Below are 18,718 nucleotides of genomic sequence, written 5' to 3'. Positions count from 1 at the left end.
TGCTCACTGCAACCTCCGCCTCCTGGGTTCAAGCGATTCTCCTGTCTCAGCCTCCTGAGTAGCTGGGACTACAGGTGCACTCCACCACGCCCGGCTACTTTTTGTATTTTTAGTAGAGACGGGGTTGGTTTCACCAAGTTGGCCAGGCTGGTCTCAAACTGCTGACCTCGCGATCCGCCCACCTTGGCCTCCCAAAGTGCTGGGATTACAGGTGTCAGCCTCTGCACCCTGCCGGTTATTGGTTTTTATTGCTGAAACTGGTAGGGAGTTACTACTGAAAAGCCAGCATGCAAAACCTGTTTGCTGGTGTTGTGGAGCCTTCGCTCCCCACGTTGGTTCTGGATACCAGCATTGTCATTAGCCTCAGCAAGCTTTTTCTTTTTTTTCATTGAGGGCAAATAGTAAGGGGACAGTCTTAATAAGCCTCTGCAGTATTCATTTTGTGACATTGAAATCTATTGTCAGACAGCAGTTATGTGTGTGTGGGGTGTGTGTTGTGTTTGGTGTGTGTGCACGTGTGTGTGTACATATGTGGTGTGTGTGTGTGTGTGTGTGTCTGTGTGTGTGGAGGCAGGCAATGTAGGAGTAGAAATTAGGGGCAGGGGAAGGGAGGTGTTTGGTCCAAACCAATTGTTTTGGTTCAGTTTTTCCTTCTAGGGACAGCAGGAGGAGCCAGAGTATGATTATTCTGATTCTAAATGGATGCATTTTTTAATTTCTTTTTATCTCCAAATGGGTGACCTTTAAAATGCTTATTTTGTTTACATGTCTGTAAAGTATTGGTCATTGTGTGCTACCTCTGCATCACCTATAAATACTGCACTAGAACAGGAAACCTCAGAACCCGGTGATCTCTGCCCTCCTCCGGTGCCTGCGGTGACCGCTGAGAACCCTGCCTGTGCTTGCTGGGGCGGGTCCAAGTGTCAAGCTGGGGACGGGGCTGAGGATGAAAATGTAATGTTCTGACATCAGTGAACAGAGATCGATGTGCAGTGCCCTGCTCTTTGTGTCCTGTCTCGGCCACAGCTGATAGCATGCATTCTTGTCAGTTCATTCTTCCTCTGTCCTGAGAGAAGAAAACACAATCAACGGAGGACCAGTGGGAACTTCATTGTTTATTCCAGTAGAATCAAGTTGTGCTCCGTGCACTTCTCCCCCCAGGTTTGTCAAGGATCCTGGAGTTCATTGGTCTAACCCCGTCAATTTATGATAAGGAATGTGAGGTCCCCAGGGGCTCAGCGACTGGCCTGCCACGCACCGTAGTTGATTGGGAGGCAGGGGCCTGGACACTTGGCTTGGAGCCCCCTCTGCTTTCTGCTCTCTTTGGCTGATCTGTGTGTTTGCAGGCAGCATGCTGGCATCTCCCCGACGCTGGTGGTCCAGCGTCAATCTCGAACAGCCTCTGAGGAGTGTGGCAGCGGTAGTGTGGGCTTCTGTGGACTTCATTCCTAGACACAGTGAGAAGTTCTTGGCTAAGACACAGGCTGATCCACTCGAACTGTGAGGGAATAAGCTCCGCCGTGGAAGAGTCTGGCTGTGTCAGTAGAGCCAAATATGAATTCCAGAGCAGGTGAGTCGGAATAGACCACTGACAAAATCTTCAGGTTTAGCTTCTGGCAGTAGCTGACAGTGAGTAGTTTCTCTGGAGTATGGATATTGAAAAACTACTTTACAAAAATTTAACTGTTACTTAGATCATTTTCTGGTGCTGAAGGAGCTAAAGGGCTTCAGATGACTAGAAGAAAGAAACAAAAAAGTTCACTTTAGTCTTCCTACAAACATGTTAGATAAAACCAACACAGATGTGTCCCCCTCCTGCTGCAGAGACTGAGGGTAGTCTGATAAAAACACACAGTTGTTCATGTAACAGGCAAAGAGAGAAAGCAAAAGCAGAGCTGTTGGGACCCACAGTCTTTAGTGGCCATTACTGGGTCTGGCCCCTTGCTGGGTTTGGTCCTAGAATGCACCCAGGGCTGGGAACTAGAATGCTCATGTCCAGAGATAGATGTGATGTTGGCCTTACAGACGTGTAGGAGCTAGAAATCGGATCCTTGCATAAAGTTTAGAGCCTTGAAGATCTGATTATATACCTTAAAAGGGGACTGGAAATTGTAATATCAGGCCCTGTATGGGTGTGGGTTCCAAGTTTATTTTATTTATTTATTTATTTTTAATTGCATTTTAGGTTTTGGGGTACATGTGAAGAACATGCAAGATTGTTGCATAGGTACACACATGGCAGTGTGATTTGCTGCCTTCCTCCCCATCACCTATATCTGGCATTTCTCCCCATGCTATCTCTCCCCAACTCCCCAGCCCCTGCTGTCCCTCCCCTATTTCCCCCTGACAGACCCCAGTGTGTGATGCTTCCCCTCCCTGTGTCCATGTGTTCTCATTGTTCAATACCCACCTGTGAGTGAGAACATGGGGTATTTGATTTTCTGTTCTTGTGTCAGTTTGCTGAGAATGATGGTTTCCAGGTTCATCCACATCCCTACAAAGGACACGAACTCATTGTTTTTGATGGCTGCATAGTATTCCATGGCGTATATGTGCCACATTTTCCCTGTCCAGTCTATCGTTGATGGGCATTTGGGTTGTTTGCTATTGTAAACTGTGCTGCAGTGAACATTCGTGTGCACATGTCCTTATAGTAGAATGATTTATAATCCTTTGGATATATACCAGTAATGGGATTGCTGGGTCAAATGGAATTTCTATTTCTAGGTCCTTGAGGAATCGCCACACTGTCTTCCACAATGGTTGAACTAATTTACACTCCCACCAACAGTGTAAGAGTGTTCCTATTTCTCCACATCCTCTCCAGCATCTTTTGTCTCCAGATTTTTTAATGATCGCCATTCTAACTGGCGTGAGATGGTATCTCAATGTAGTTTTAATTTGCATTTCTCTAATGACCAGTGATGATGAGCATTTTTTCATGTTTGTTGGCCTCATGTATGTCTTCTTTTGTAAAGTGTCTGTTCATATCCTTCACCCACTTTTGAATGGGCTTTTTTTTTTCTTGTAAATCTGTTTTAGTTCTTTGTAAATTCTGGATATCAGCCCTATGTCAGATGGGTAGATTGCAAAATTTTTTTCCCATTTTGGTGATTGCCAATTCACTCTAATGACTGTTTCTTTTGACATGCAGAAGCTGTGGAGTTTGATTAGGTCCCAATTGTCTATTTTGGCTTTTGTTGCCAATGCTTTTGGTGTTTTGGTCATGAAATCTTTGCCTACGTTGGTCATGAAATCTTTGCCTACGCCTATGTCCTGAATGGTTTTGCCTAGATTTTCTTCTAGGGTTTTTATGGTGTTAGGTCTTATGTTTAAGTCTTTAATCCATCTGGAGTTAATTTTAGTGTAAGGTGTTAGGAAGGGGTTCAGTTTCTGCTTTCTGCACATGACTAGCCAGTTTTCCCAACACCATTTATTAAACAGGGAATCCTTTTCCCATTGCTTGTTTTTGTCAGGTTTCTCAAAGACCGGATGGTTGTAGATGTGTTGTGTTGCCTCTGAGGCCTCTGTTCTGTTCCATTGGTATATATCTCTATTTTGGTACCAGTATCATGCTGTTTTGATTACTGTAGCCTTGTAGTATAGTTTGAAGTCCTGTAGTGTGATGCCTCCAGCTTTGTCCTTTTTGCTTAGAATTGACTTGGCTACGTGGGCTCTCTTTTGGTTCCATATGAAGTTTAAGGTGGGTTTTTTGTGGTTCTGTGAAGAAGGTCATTGGTAGTTTGATGGGGATAGCACTGAATCTGTAAATTACTTTGGGCAGTATGGCCATTTTCACGATATTGATTCTTCCTAACCGTGAACATGGAATGTTTCTCCCTCCGTTTGTGTCCTCTCTTATTTCGTTGAGCAGTGGTTTGTAGTTCTCCTTGAAGAGGTCCCTTACGTTCCTTGTGAGTTGTATTCCAAGGTATTTTATTCTTTTTGTAGCAATTGTGAATGGCAGTGTTTCTTGATTTGACTCTCTTTAAGTCTCTTATTGGTGTAGAGGAATGCTTGTGATTTTTGCACATTGATTTTGTATCCTGAGACTTTGCTGAAGTTGCTTATCAGTTTCAGGAGATTTTGGGCTGAGACGATGGGGTCTTCTAGATATACAATCATGTTGTCTGCAAATAGAGACAATTTGACTTTCTCCTTTCCAATTTGAATACCCTTTATTTCTTTTTCTTGCCTGATTGCTCTGGCTAGAACTTCCAGTACTATATTGAATAGGAGTGGTGAGAGAGGGCATCCTTGTCTAGTGCCTTATTTCAAAGGGAATGCTTCCAGTTTTTGCCCATTCAGTATGATATTGGCTGTTGGTTTGTCATAAATAGCTTTTATTATTTTGAGATACGTTCCATCAATACCTAGTTTATTGAGGGTTTTTAGCATAAAGGGCTGTTGAATTTTGTCAAAGGCCTTCTCTGCATCAATTGAGATTATCATGTGGTTTTCGTTTTTTGGTTCTGTTTATGTGGTGAATTATGTTTATAGACTTGCATATGTTGAACCAGCCTTGCATTCCTGGGATGAATCCTACTTGATCATGGTGGATAAGCTTTTTGATGTGCTGTTGCAGTCGGTTTGCCAGTATTTTATTGAAGATTTTTGCATCTATGTTCATCATGGATATAGGCCTGAAGTTTTCTTTTCTTGCTGAGTCTCTGCCGGGTTTTGGTATCAGGATGATGTTGGTCTCATAAAATGATTTGGTAAGGATTCCCTCTTTTTGGATTATTTGGAATAGTTTCAGAAGGAATTGTACCAGCTCCTCTTTGTATGTCTGGTAGAATTTGGCTGTGAACCATCTGGACCTTGGTTTTTTTTGGGTGGTAGTCTCTTAATTGCTGCCTCAACTTCAGACCTTGTTATTGGTCTATTCAGGGTTTCGACTTCTTCCTACTTTAGGCTTGGGAGGATGCAAATGTCCAGGAATTTATCCACTTCTGCCAGGTTTACTAATTTATGTGCATAGAGTTGTTTGTAATAATCTCTGATGATGGTTTGAATTTCTGTGGAATCTGTGGTGATATCCCCTTAATCGTTTTTTATTGCATCTATTTGATTATTCTCTTTTCTTTTTTATTAATCTGGCTAGTGGTCTGTCTATTTTGTTGATCTTTTCGAAAAACCAGCTCCTGGATTTATTGACTTTTTGAAGGGTTTTTTATGTCTCTATCTCCTTCAGTTCTGCTCTGATCTTAGTTATTTCTTATCTTCTGCTAGGTTTTGAGTTTTTTTTTATCTTGATCCTCTAGCTCTTTGAATTTTGACGATAGGGTGTCAATTTTGGATCTCTCCAGTCTTCTCATGTAGGCACTTATTGCTATATATTTTCCTCTAGAGACTGCTTTAAATATGTCCCAGAGATTCTGGTATGTTGTGTCTTCATTCTCGTTGGTTTCAAAGAACATCTTTATTTCTGCCTTCATTTCATTGTTTATCCAGTTGACATTCAGGAGCCATTGTTCAGTTTCCATGAAGCTGTGCGGTTCTGAGTTAGTTTCTGAATTCTGAGTTCTAACTTGATTGCACTGTGGTCTGAGAGACTGTTTGTTACGATTTCCATTCTTTTGCATTTGCTGAGGAGTGATTTACTTCCAATTATGTGGTCAATTTTAGAGGAGGTATGATATGGTGCTAAGAATGTATATTCTATGGATTTGCAGTGGAGAGTTCTGTAAATGTTTATTAGGTTTGCTTGGTCCAGGTCTGAATTCAAGTCCTGGATATCCTTCTTAATTTTCTGTCTCTAATTGATCTAATATTGACAATGTGGTGTTAAAGTCTCCCACTATGATTGTGTGGGAGTCTGAGTCTCTTTGTAAGTCATTAAGAACTTGCCTTATGTATCTGGGTGCTCCTGTATTGGGTGTGTATATATTTATGATTGTTAGCTTTTCTTGTTACATCGATCCTTTTACCATTATGTAATGTCCTTCTTTGTCTCTTTTGTTCTTTGTTGGTCTATTTTATTAGAGACGAGAATTGCAAGTCCTGCTTTTTTTTGCTCTCCATTAGCTTGGTAAATCTTCCTCCATCCCTTTATTTTGAGCCTTTGTGTATCCTTGCATGTGAGATGGGTTTCCTGGATACAGCACACTGATGGGTTTTGGCTTTTTATCCAATTTGCCAGTCTGTGTCTTTTGTTTGGGGCATTTAGTCCATTTACATTTAGGGTTAATATTGTTATGTGTGATTTTGATCCTGCCATTTTGATGCTAGCTGGCTGTTTTGCCCGTTGATGCAGTTTCTTCATTGTGTTTATGCTCTTTACCATTTGGTATGTTTTTGGAGTGGCTGGTACTGGTTGTTCCTTTCTATGTTTAGTGCTTCTTTCAGGAGCTCTCGTAAAACAGTCCTGGTGGTGATGAAATCTCTGAGTACTTGCTTTTTCGCAAAGGATTTTATTTTTCCTTCAGTTACGAAGCTTAGTTTGGTTGGATAGGAAATTCTGGGTTGAAAGTTCTTTTCTTTAAGGATGTTGAATATTGGCCCCCACTCTCTTCTGGCTTTTAGGGTTTCTGCTGAGAGATCTGCTGTGAGTCTGATGGGCTTCTCTTTGTGGGTAACCCGATCTTTCTCTCTGGCTGCCCGTAGCATTTTCTCCTTCATTTCAACCCTGGTGAATCTCACGATTATGTGCCTTGGGGTTGCTCTTCTTGAGGAATATCTTTGTGATGTTCTCTGTTTTTCCTGGACTTGAATATTGACCTGCCTTGCTAGGCTGGGGAAGTTTTCCTGGATAATATCCTGAAGAGTATTTTCCAGCTTGGATTGATTCTGTCACATCCAGGTACACCTATCAAATGTAGATTAGGTCTTTTCAGATAGTCCCATATTTCTTGGAGACTTTGTTCATTCTTTTTTACCCTTTCTTCTCTAATCTTGCCTTCTCATTTTATATCATTGAATTGATCTTTGACCTCTGATATCCTTTCTTCTGCTTGGTCAATTCGGCTGTTGAAACTTGTGCATGCTTTGTGAAGTTCTCGTGTTGTTTTTTTCAGCTCCATCAATTCACTTATATTCCTCTCTAAGTTGTTTATTCTCGTTAGCATTTTGTCAATCTTTTTTAAGGTTCTTAGTTTCTTTGCATTGGGTTAGAACATGTTCTTTTAGCTCACAGAAGTTTCTTATTACCCATCTTCTGAAGCCTAATTCTGTCAATTCGTCACACTCATTCTCCATCCAGCCTTGTTCTCTTGCTGGTGAGGAGTTGTGATCCCTTATAGGAGGTGAGACATTCTCGTTTCGGGTGTTTTCCTCCTTTTTGTGCTGGTTTCTTCCCATCTTTGTGAATTTATCCACCTGTCATCTGTGTAGCTGTTGAGTTTCAGATTGGGTCTCTGAGTGGATGTCCAGTTTGTTGATGATGAAGTTACTTCTTTCTGTTTCTTAGTTTTTCTTCTAACAGTCAGGCCCCTCTGTTGTAGGATTGCTGGGATCCACTCCAGGCCCTGTTTGCCTGTGGATCACCTGCAGTGGCTGCAGAACAGTAAAGGTTGCTGCCAGTTTCTTCTTCTGCTATCTTTGTCCCAGAAGGATACCCACCAGATGTCAGTCTGAGCTCTCCTTTATGAGGTGACTCTTTGGATATACGGGGGTCAGGGAGCTGCTTGAGGAGACAGTCTGTCCGTTATAGGAGCTCAAGTGCTGAGCTGTGAGCTCCATTGTTCATTCAGAGCTGCTGGGCAGGTACATTTAAGTCTGCTGCAGCAGAACTCATAAACACCCCTTTTTTATCCCAGGTGCTCTGTCCCAGGGAGTTAGGGCTTGATTTATGAGTTTCTGTTGTGCTGCTGGCTTTTTTCAGGGCTGCCCTGCCCAGCAAGGAGGCAGCCTAGTCACTGTCTGCCTGCAGAGGCTTTGCTGAGCTGCTGTGGGCTCTACCCAGCTGCTGTGTGAACTTCCCTGCAGTCCTGTTTATACGGATGTAGTTAGAACTGCCTCGGCAAAGCTGGCCCACCTCTATAATGGCAGACTCTCTCTGTAATGGTGGACTGCCTCAGCAAAGGCAGACTTCTTCAGCAATGGCGGACTACCTCCGTAGTGGTGGAGTGCCTCAGTAATGGCGTATGCCCATCCCCCACAGAGCTGGACCGTCCCAGGTTCAGCTGTGCTTGCTGTGAAACTCAATCCAGAGCATTTCCGATTGCTGTTTTTTTGTGGGGGTGGGACCAGCCGAGCCTGATCACCTGGCTCCCTGCCTCAGAGCCCCCTTTTTTTCTTTTTTTTGTTGAATGGTCGATTCCGTCTCCCAGTTGTTCCAGTTGCCTGTTGAAAAGGCGCTGGGATCTGTGTGATTTCCTGTGCGGCAACCCACTGCACCAGCTGAAACAGCTGCGCTGAGATTCATGGCACTTTTTTTGCCTGGGAATCTCCTGGCCTGGCTCCCTGTTTTAGTCCCCTTTTTAATAAGATGAATGGGTGACTCTGTCTCCCAGGAGCTCTAATCGCCAGCTAAAACGGTGCCCAGACCTGTGTATCTTGTATGGAGAATTGCCGTGCGGGGTGCCGGCCAAAACAGCCATGGGGGCCAAACCAGCCACGCTGGCGACCCATGGGGCTCCTCCGCCTGGGAATCTCCTGGTCTGTGGGCAATAAAAATACGTCTGGAAATGTGACATCCACTCACCCTCTGCGCTTTCACTGGAAGCTGCAATCCTGAGCTGCTTCTAATCGGCCATCTTGTGAGCAGTCCCAGTGAGTTCTTCTGGGTTCCAAGTTTATCTGTTATATCGGAACCAAAAGTAGAAGCACTGACATAGAAACAGTTGCAGACCATTGAAGTTCTTAAGGCCTTGGGTGGTGGCAGATGCAGAATTGTCCTGTAGGCATGCTTCCACCACCCACCCTGTGCGTAGGAGATTCAGAGATAAAACAGCTCCCACTGAGGATAAGAAATCTAAAAATAATAAGCACGTAAACAAATCTACTACGTGGTGAGAAGAGGGGTCAGGAAATACAGCAGGCAGTAGAATCTAAATTTCCAGGAATCTGAAATAATAGAAGAACCTAAAGTTCGATATAAAGTACAGGCACAGCTCATTTTATTACATTTCACTTTATCATACTTTGAAGATATTGTGGTTTTTATACATTGAAGATTTGTGGCAGCCTTGCATTGAACAAGTCTATTTGGTACCATTTTCCCAACAGGATACTGTCACCTCATGCTTTTGTGTCTGCATTTTTTAACAATAAAGTATTTTAAAATTATGGTATGTGCTTTTTTTTTTAGGTAGAATGCTGTTGCATAATTAATAGACTACAGCATATTATAAAAAGAAACTTATATTTGCTCTGGGAAACCAAAAAATTTGGGTGACTCACTTTATCGCAGCATTCTGCAACCAAGCCTGCAATGCCTCTGAGGTACACTGTAGTTATTTTACATTTTGAAAAATGATTAAAAAGAAATAGGACCATAATAAAAAAGGAAGACAGTTTGAAAAAAATACTGGAAGTCTTTTTTAAAAAGAACTAAAACTTCATGATATGTTCATTGAAGTTTTTTTTAAAAAAGTCATCAGATTAGACACAGTTAAAGACAGAATTAGTGAATTAGAAGAAAATAGAGCTGGATAAATCCCCCCAAGTGTAGCAAGAGAGATAAAAAGATGGAAAGTATGAAAGTGTAATTGGTAGTCATAGAGGAAAGAATGAGAAGGCCCATTAGGAAATCCAGAAGGAAGGACTTTAGAGAATGTTTGAGTAGAACAGTTCAAAAGATAAATGGCTGAGAATTTTTCAGAATTGAAAAGGCGTATATGGGCAAACAATTTTGAGGTAGAATAAAAAGTGAGGGAAAATAGCCATCAAATATCAAGATATATTACAAAGCTGTGACCACTAAGACAGTGTGTTACTGGCCCAAGCATAGACTAACCAATGAAATAAAAGTGAGATCTTTAAACATGCATATATGGCAGTTTGAAGCCATTATGAATCAGATTTATATAAGCCTATAAATTGTGCCAGGGCAATTAGTCGTCCATATGTGAGGAAAGATAAAACCAGATCCCTGCCTCACACAAAATCAATTCTAGGAGGTGGGGGTGGGGGTTCGAGTTAATAAGAGCCTAAATATGGGGGAAAAAACCCCTTTTAACATTTTCAGTAAAAAATCTAAAATATGACATTGGTGGTGGCTCATGCCTGTAATCCCTGCACTTTGGGAGGCCGAGGTGGGCGGATCACCTGAGGTTGGGAGTTCAAGACCAGCCTGACCAACATGGAGAAATCCTGTCTCTACTAAAAATACAAAATTAGCTGGGCGTAGTGGCACGTGCCTATAGTCCCAGCTATTTGGGAGGCTGAGGCAGGAGAGTTGCTTGAACCCAGCAGGCGGAGGTTGTGTAGATCGTGCCATTGCACTCCAACCTGGGCAGTGAGAGCGAAACTTCGTCTCAGAAAAAGAAAAAAAGAAAAGAAAAGAAAAGAAAATATAGAATCTGACTACATATATTAAGACATGCTACATATCAGAATTCCTTCATCATTGTGTAAGAAAAGGTCTTTGCAGGAAACATTTACAAAGACCAAAATAGAAAGATGGGGTTCTTGAATAAATATGCAAAGTGGCATCCAGTAAATAAATGGGCAAATTGTTTGGCCTGGCATTTCAGAGAAGAGGAAACTAAAAGTAGCTAATAAATATAATAAGTGTTCAACCCTTCTAGTAATTTAAGGGCTTGCAAATTAAACCATAAAATTAGCAAAAATAAACACGTCTGGTGTTATACATGTGGGTGAGGTTGTAGAGTGAAAGATGCTTCCTTGGACACCATATAAATGGGTAGTTGATGGTGGGCATTTCTGGTGACCTAGAAGCTACAGTACTAGTAGTATATACCCTAATAGATGCCCAAGAAAGATTGTACAAAATATTGTATTTAGAAGGCTGAGGCGGGCAGATCACACTTGAGGTCAGGAGTTTGAGACCAGCCTGGCCAATGTGGTGAAACGTCATCTCTACTAAAAACGCAAAAACATTAGCTGGGTGTGGTGGCGCATGCCTGTTGTCCCAGCTATGTGGGAGGCTGAGGCGGGAGAATTACTTGAGCCCATAAGGCAGAGGTTGCAGTAAGCCAAGATTCCGCCACTGAATTCCAGCCTGGGTAATGGAGCAAGACTCTGTCTCGAAACAAAACCAAACAAAATGTGTGTTGTAGCACTGTTAGCATAAGAAAAGCCGGAAGCAACCTAAATGTTCATTAATAGAATGGATAAATGGGTTGTGCTACATTTCCTCAATATATACACAGCAGTGAAAATGGATCAAATGGGTAAAAAAGGAAATTACAGAATAATCTATATAGAATGATACTATCTAGATATAATTTTAAGCATGGAAAACATTGATACATACATTGATATGCTAAAGACATAAAAACTTTGGTGAGTGTGGTAAACAGCTTGGAAATAGGGGGGTTATTTCTGCTGCGTGTAAGGGCCCAGGGTGCAGTGCTGTGATGATATCTGCCGTTTGATCTCCTAAGTTATGTGATGCTTCATGAGTGATTGTTACATTGTTGTCTATAGCATTTTTTGTACATCTGAAGAATCGTGGTGAGCTTGGGCGTGATGTATCCACACATAGATACATCATCGCGACACTGGAGGACATCAGAGGCAGAGAAACACCTGTAGAGCTGCTGAGAGGAATGACTTGGCTAAGCACGAAGGGATGATAATTTGACAACAGATCTCTCATTGGTAGCAGTAGATGCCAGAAGACCATGGAATAGCATCTTTGGAGCGCTAAGGGCGCGCACCTTGGTGTGCGTGTGGGCAGGTACTAGATCTAGGGCTGGGCTGGCCGCTGCACTGGGTTCCTCCCCGACCCCAGAAAATTCAGTTACCAAAACTGACTCAAGGACAGAGAACATCGTCAGATCAGTAACAATGGAAGAATCTGGGAAGGCTATCAAAAAGCTACCGTCACAGGTATTTTACAGATGTGACAAGCCTGTATAAAAGAACACATGGATGATTTAACGTTAGAAAAATGACTGCATTGTCTGATCAAAGGGAAAAAAGAGATCACCTATTAGATGCAGAAACAGCATGCAGTCAGATGCTAATCCCATTCATGATACATATTCAAAAGCTCCACAAACCAGAAAGAGAAGGTTTTCTCCTGGTAAAAATTAAGGACGTGATACTTAGTGGAAACATCCATGTTGAAGAGAAAAGCACGGGTGTACTGCGGCTGTTAGCCCTTCTGCTTGGTGTGCGTGGGCTCGTGGCTGGCATGATGTGATAAGGAAAAAAGAAACAAGGGCAGAGGAACTGGAAAGAGAAAAGTCAAAATGTTTTTTTATTTTTTGAGATGGAGTTTACCTCTTGTCACCCAGGCTAGAATGCTGTGGTGCGATCTCAGCTCACTGCAACCTCCGCCTCCCGGGTTCAAGTGATTCTTCTGCCTCAGCCTCCCAAATAGCTGGGATTACAGGCATGTGCTACCACGCCTAGCTAATTTTTTTTTTTGAGACGGAGTTTCGCTCTTGTTGCCCAGATTGGGGTGCAATGGTGCCATCTTGGCCCACTGCAACCCCCGCCTCCCAGATTCAAGTGATTTTCCTGCCTCAGCCACCCAAGTAGCTGGGATTACAGGCGTGCACCACTACGCCCAGCTAATTTTGTATTTTTTTCTTTTTTTTTATTTTTTTGAGATGGAGTTTCACTGTTGTTACCCAGACTGGAGTGCAATGGCACGATCTTGGCTCACCACAACCTCCGCCTCCTGGGTTCAAGCAATTCTCCTGCCTCAGCCTCCTGAGTAGCTGGGACTACAGGCACGCACCACCATGCCCAGCTAATTTTTAGTAGAGACGGGGTTTCACCTTGTTGACCAGGATGGTCTCGATCTCTTGACCTCGTGATCCACCCGCCTTGGCCTCCCAAAGTGCTGGGATTATAGGTGTGAGCCACCGCGCCCAGCCTAATTTTGTATTAGAGACAGGGTTTCTCCATGTGATCAGGCTGGTCTCAAACTCCTGACCACAATTGATCCACCTGCCTTGGCCTCCCAAAGAGCTGGGATTACAGTCATGGCCATGATCTACTTTAGTTCTTTGACCATATTTGAAATGACTGAGGCGCAGTCTCGGTCTGTTAAGTTTGTCTGGCTTTGTGTTGTTTGCCCCTCTGGGTCAGATCCACTGCCCACCTTTCCTGGCATTCTGTGTGGGAGGCCAGCCTGCATGGCTAACATCCGTGGATACCCACTTCTTTATGGGCTTAGCCCCTAGGGGTTTGGGGCAGGCAGCAGGAGATTGGAGAGGGAGGGTAGGTTGCATGGCCATGTCCCCTGGTTGTGCCACCACTTCTCTGAAGGAGCCAGCAGCATGTGGCACATCCTCCTTCTGGGTTCTGGTAGCTGCTGCTGTCCTTTATGCCTTGGGTCTGGCTCCTGCACTGTCCCTCGTGGCTCCCAGGACAACTCTGTGAGAACCCTTTTGTAGTAACCCCTTGTGAGGTCTCCTGTTAGTCATGTATCTATTTCCTGTTGGGGTTGTGAGTGGTACAGAAGGGTGCATGCCCACTTTCGAGTGTTGACACCTCCAAGAAGGAAGAGAGGATGAGGCAAGAGCATGACAGATGCCCATCGGCATGGGGTGTAAGGAAGGGAGGAAGATGATGGGGTGTAAGGAAGGGAGGAAGACGATGGGTGTAAGGAAGGGAGGAAGATGATGGGTGTAAGGAAGGGAGGAAGATGATGGGGTGTAAGGAAGGGAGGAAGACGATGGGGTGTAAGGAAGGGAGGAAGATGATGGGTGTAAGGAAGGGAGGAAGATGATGGGGTGTAAGGAAGGGAGGAAGATGATGGGTGTAAGGAAGGGAGGAAGATGATGGGGTGTAAGGAAGGGAGGAAGATGATGGGTGTAAGGAAGGGAGGAAGATGATGGGTGTAAGGAAGGGAGGAAGACGATGGGGTGTAAGGAAGGGAGGAAGATGATGGGTGTAAGGAAGGGAGGAAGATGATGGGTGTAGGGAAGGGAGGAAGATGATGGGGTATAAGGAAGGGAGAAGATGGGGTGTAAGGAAGGGAGGAAGATGGGGTGTAAGGAAGGGAGGAAGATGATGGGGTGCATGGAAGGGAGGAAGATGATGAGGCGTAAGGAAGGGAGGAAGATGAGGCAAGAGGATGACAGATGCCCATCAGCATGGGGTGTGGCAGGTGGTATAAAGACGTTTCATCGTGCAAAGATGAATGATGGGTGATTGTCTTAGAGGTCCAAGCTTTGGTTCTAGGGCTTTGAAGAATTCTCTTGAGAAGGGACAATGTTTTGTGGCAGTAAAGATGAATATGCTGTTGAAGGAAGAAAAAATGACTCCTCTGGCAGTTGGTAATGGCAGGAACCATCCACGTCTTTAATCCACAGAGGGCTGTTGTCATTCTGTCACACAGGTGCTACGGAGAATCCGAGAGCTACCACAGCCAGGGCTCTGCCTGTTAGGGGAAAATGGCGTCAGCAAAAGGGAAGGGGATGCATGGCGCAGTTCTCTCCTCCCCGAGGCTACAGGGATGCCTTGCAGCTAGATGTACCGGAGGTGACGCATCAGTCTGGGTGTTTAACATGGTGGTCCCAGGTGGAGTGAGGTGTGTCCCTGTTGGCCCCGCTGTCCTTGCCAGCCCCACAGACAGGTCATGGAGAGCCCACTGAGGAAGGCTTCCAAAAAGGAAAGGGGGACGTTTTGAGGGAGTTCATGAGTGGTGGCAGGGCCTGCAAAGAAGTCGTTGCTATGAGAGGTGAATGAAGGTCTGGGCTGCATACTTGTGCCCCGAGGGTGCGGAGGAGAAGGCGCTGGGCAGCAGGGCAGCCGGGAACAGCTGACCCCGGGCCCTTTTCATCCCAGGGTTAGAAGCAAATAAAAACTTCCTCTTCACAAATTTCGTGCTCTTGCTCCGTGGAATTGTGTTTCACCAAAGGTGGAAAAGGGTTTTCTCATTATTGCTTATCAAATCACTTTTCAAGCCTGACCGAACAGGGGGCAAGCGTTTTAGTTGTCCACAGTAAGACCCACAGTTGGGATGCAGTGACCCGGACGCTGCTCATTAGACCTGCTTCTGGTGGTTGGTGAGGGCAATGAGTCCCAGGGTCTGAGGACCTGAGGTCCCACTGGCCCATCTGAGTCCCAGGGTCTGAGGACCTGAGGTCCCACTGACCCATCTGAGTCCCAGGGTCGGACTGAGGACCTGAGGCCCCACCGGCCCATCTGAATCCCAGGGTCTGAGGACCTGAGGTCCCACTGGCCCATCCAAGTCCCAGGGTCTGAGGACCTGAGGCCCCACTGGCCCAGCCCTTGTCTAGATTGGGGGCAGCAGCAGGCTTCTCTCTGGGTGTCATCAGGGGCCGCGTGCTTTGAGAGACACAGAGACAAACTGGGTTGTGTGGAGAAGAGAGAGGAGGGCAATGTGGGGTCTTGAGATCACACCAGGGGCAAAAGGTATAAACGAGCAATTTCTAAAGGCTCCTTTGTGTCTAAGATTCTGGGTCTTGGCCAACTGTGCTGGCTTGCTCCTATAATCCCAACGCTTTGGAAGGCTGAGGCCAGTGGATCCCAAGGCCAGGAGTTCTAGACCAGCCTGGACAACATGATGAAACTTTATCTCTACAAAAACAAACAAACGAGCAAAATACAAAAATTAGCCAGATGTGATGGCAGGCGCCTGTAGTCCCAGCTTCTCAGGAGGCTGAGGTGAAAGGATCTCTTGAGCCCAGGAGGCTGAGGCTGCAGTGAGCCATGATTGTGACACTGAAATCCAGCCTGGGTGACAGAGCCAGACCCTGTCCAAAAAAAAAAAAAAAATTCTGGGTCTCATTCTTCAAATCGATGTGGCTCTGTCTTTGTCCCTAAGTTTTATCCATTTCGTCTCAAACATGTCTTCCAGATATACCTCTCCTCGAACAGGGCAGGGAAGGATGCGTCAGGAGTGAGACACCTTTAAAAAAAAACGGTGTTTTTCGAGCTATGTGGTTGGTGATGATGAAGTGAATTAAATAGCATTTCCCTGCAATCCCCCGTCTGTCCTCTAAGAGAAGCCCCCTGTGTTTTGGGCCCCACGCACCCTACGACACCTCCAAGTGAGCCTCCCAGGCTTCTGCTGACCGCGCCTTCAGTGCACGTCCCAGAGCCACGATTCGCCAGCTGGGTTCCTGCACTCAGCCTCCCAACAGGACAGGTTCCTGTCCAAAGAAGTTCAGGAAATGCTACGTACTTTCCCCTACCTTTCAGAGATTTGATGTCCATTAGACTATGAAGGACCTTGAAAGTTGCATGAAGAAACTTGTTTCCAATATGCCCTTTTGTTAAGGGATACCTGCTGCACGTGTGATACCCGGAATATTCTGGGAAGCGCGGGCCTGTTGAATAAATGCCGCACCTGTATTCACCATGGCATCCAGGGCCCCTCACACCTCAGTGCTGCCTGACCCCCCAGACAGCTGCTCCCATCCCTGCCATGTGTGCCACAAGCCCCGCTCCAGTCGCCACAGACAGCCTCTCTGGTCCTGGCACAATCTAACCTCGTTCTTACTGCTTGGGAGACACCCTCCCACCTCCAGAGATTCTCTTGCTCCTCTGTGGCCCACCCGAGATACTTCTCCTTGTGTGAAGCCTTCAGCCCCCTCACGAGGCAGGGCCATGTGCTATCTTCCCTGGCTCCTGTAGCATTTCATTATGATTGCTGAAGGAGCCATCAGTGTCACTTCAGTACTCTGCTGCCTGATGGTACCTCCAGGCAGGGCTGGAGTCTCTCCTGTCTGGTCCCCATGACTCAGGGAAGCCCCTGTCTTCCAGGAAGCAGGGATGTCATCGAGGACCAGACTGCTTTGTTCCCCCAGCACCCAGCCTACCCCACCCTTCCTGGGCTACAGCCAGCCTAGGAGCCCATTACCCCGAGGGTGGAGTCCTTGCAGGACAGGGAGGCCGTGCCTGTCTCTGCCTGTGGGCCAGGGAGCCACGCTGCTGTGTGCCAGGAGATGTGGCCAAGTGTGACAGAGATTCCTAGACGCCGACGAGCCTCTCATTGCACAGTGGTGCAGTGTCTGGCCAACTGTCTGTCCCAGCCATCTGGTTCTCCCAGTTTCTTATGCAGGTGAAGGTAAGGGGATGAGAGGCCTGCTCCAGGAGATGGGTGGGTTGGAGGGGCCTGGCGGTGATTGCCATGAGCCTCTGTCACTCCCAGATGTCCCTGGTAAGAGAAGCCACTTTTGTGTTGCTTTTGTGCTGAATCTTGATTCAATATTTAGACATTTTAAAAAAATTGTTTCATGAATTATGTGAATATGATTTTTATTCTCGTTATTCCTCATAGTGCTATAGGAAAGAAGGGAAGTAACATTTATTAAAAACGTTCTAGGTAGCAGGCACTACTGGAAATGCTTTAAATGCCTTAGTTATGATCTAATATATGTTAAAGGATCTACAGACGTCACAGCAGCCATTTTAAACGTGGTGCTTTGTGTTGGCAAGTGTATGGCCAAGGCGCGCTCACGTGGCCAAGGTAAATTACTTCCCGCCATGTGCTGTTTTGTCTTTATAGGGACATTTTAACCATACCAAGAATCATTAGGAGATGCAAGCTGGAAAAAAGAAGACTCCAGCTTCGGTTCAGAACCCTCCACGTTGCAGCGAATGGGAACCTCCTCCAGATGGGTGTGCACACTGGCCCGTTCAGATGGCAGCTGGTGCGCTCTGCAGGCGGGGGAGGCTTGTGTGTCCTCTCATTCTGGTGAACCCACCGTCCTCTGCAGGAGAACCAGAAATCCACGTCCCTTCAGAAGAGCACCCAACTCACTACTGCGGACTGCAGCCTCCTCTCGAATGTTCTTGCTTGAGAGGGGGATCAGCTGCCTTATTTACATGTCAAAGAGTCTTGTATCAAACTTCCTGTGAGCGTGGGCACTCATGGCCTGTGGAGGCACACCCAGACGCAGCCCTGCCGTTGTGATTTGTCATTGCTTTGCCAATGTACCCAGCACTGCTTACATACTCTTTCGTTGAAAGACTTATTTTTATATTTAAAATGTTCTAATCTGGAAGTGAATTTTACTAAATGCTAATGACCAGTTTGCTCCCCAACCGAAGTTACCAGCAACAGGATGCCTTTTATATTAAAGTGGAAATGACTCATTTTCTCTTGGGTTTTCAATGTCTGACAGTGAGGCTGGCATTCTTTTCTCTGGGTTTGAAGTTTCCTGAGATGTCCTGTTTGTGAGCTCCTGTCCGCATCATGTTATCTGCAGGGATGGTGTTCCCTCCAGGGACCATCCTTGGCACTGATTTGGGAAGAGCCCACTCTATAAATAACCGTGGCATTGGGTCATGGGGAGAGTTCCGCATGGAAATATGGAGCAGAGGAAGACGAGGTGTTGAAAGGAGGCCGGTAAGAGCCACCTGGGTTACAGATTATCCAGCATTACAGGACATGTCTCTATTAACCTGGGTGAGATCCCAGAGCAGTCACTAGGTTGGAAAATGTCTGCTTTGTCCGTGCCAGACAGCCACAGCCGGGAGGGAGGGAGGAGGTGTTGGCATTTGTGACCTTAAAAAAGATGTTTGTGGCGGGGCGCGGTGGCTCATGCCTGTAATCCTAGCACTTTGGGAGGCTGAGGAAGGTGGATCATGAGGTCAGGAGTTCGAGACCAGCCTGGCCATCATGGTGAAACCCTGTCTCTACTAAAATATAAAAATTAGC

General features: G+C 45.5%; 1 protein-coding gene across 3 annotated transcripts in view; it reads left to right on the top strand.

Moving 5' to 3' along the window:
• The window catches only part of C12H10orf143 (chromosome 12 C10orf143 homolog), a 52,175-nt gene extending 34,018 nt beyond the window's left edge, over positions 1-18,157 (top strand). For 2 of the 3 annotated variants that reach the window (XM_078344106.1, XM_078344107.1), the window contains 2 exons: positions 1,347-1,570; positions 17,564-18,157. In XM_078344106.1, coding sequence (XP_078200232.1) covers positions 1,347-1,406 — 60 coding nt within the window. In that variant the 3' untranslated portion in view covers positions 1,407-1,570; positions 17,564-18,157. The remainder of the gene's footprint in view (positions 1-1,346; positions 1,571-17,563) is intronic. The other variant, XM_035269514.3, reaches the window with a different exon arrangement.
• Positions 18,158-18,718: the final 561 nt, after the last annotated feature.

This window comes from Callithrix jacchus, chromosome 12 (assembly GCF_049354715.1).
Source record: "Callithrix jacchus isolate 240 chromosome 12, calJac240_pri, whole genome shotgun sequence".
Lineage (NCBI taxonomy): Eukaryota > Metazoa > Chordata > Mammalia > Primates > Cebidae > Callithrix > Callithrix jacchus.
Note: the sequence above shows the minus strand (reverse complement) of the source record. Positions and strands in the feature narration are given on the sequence as shown.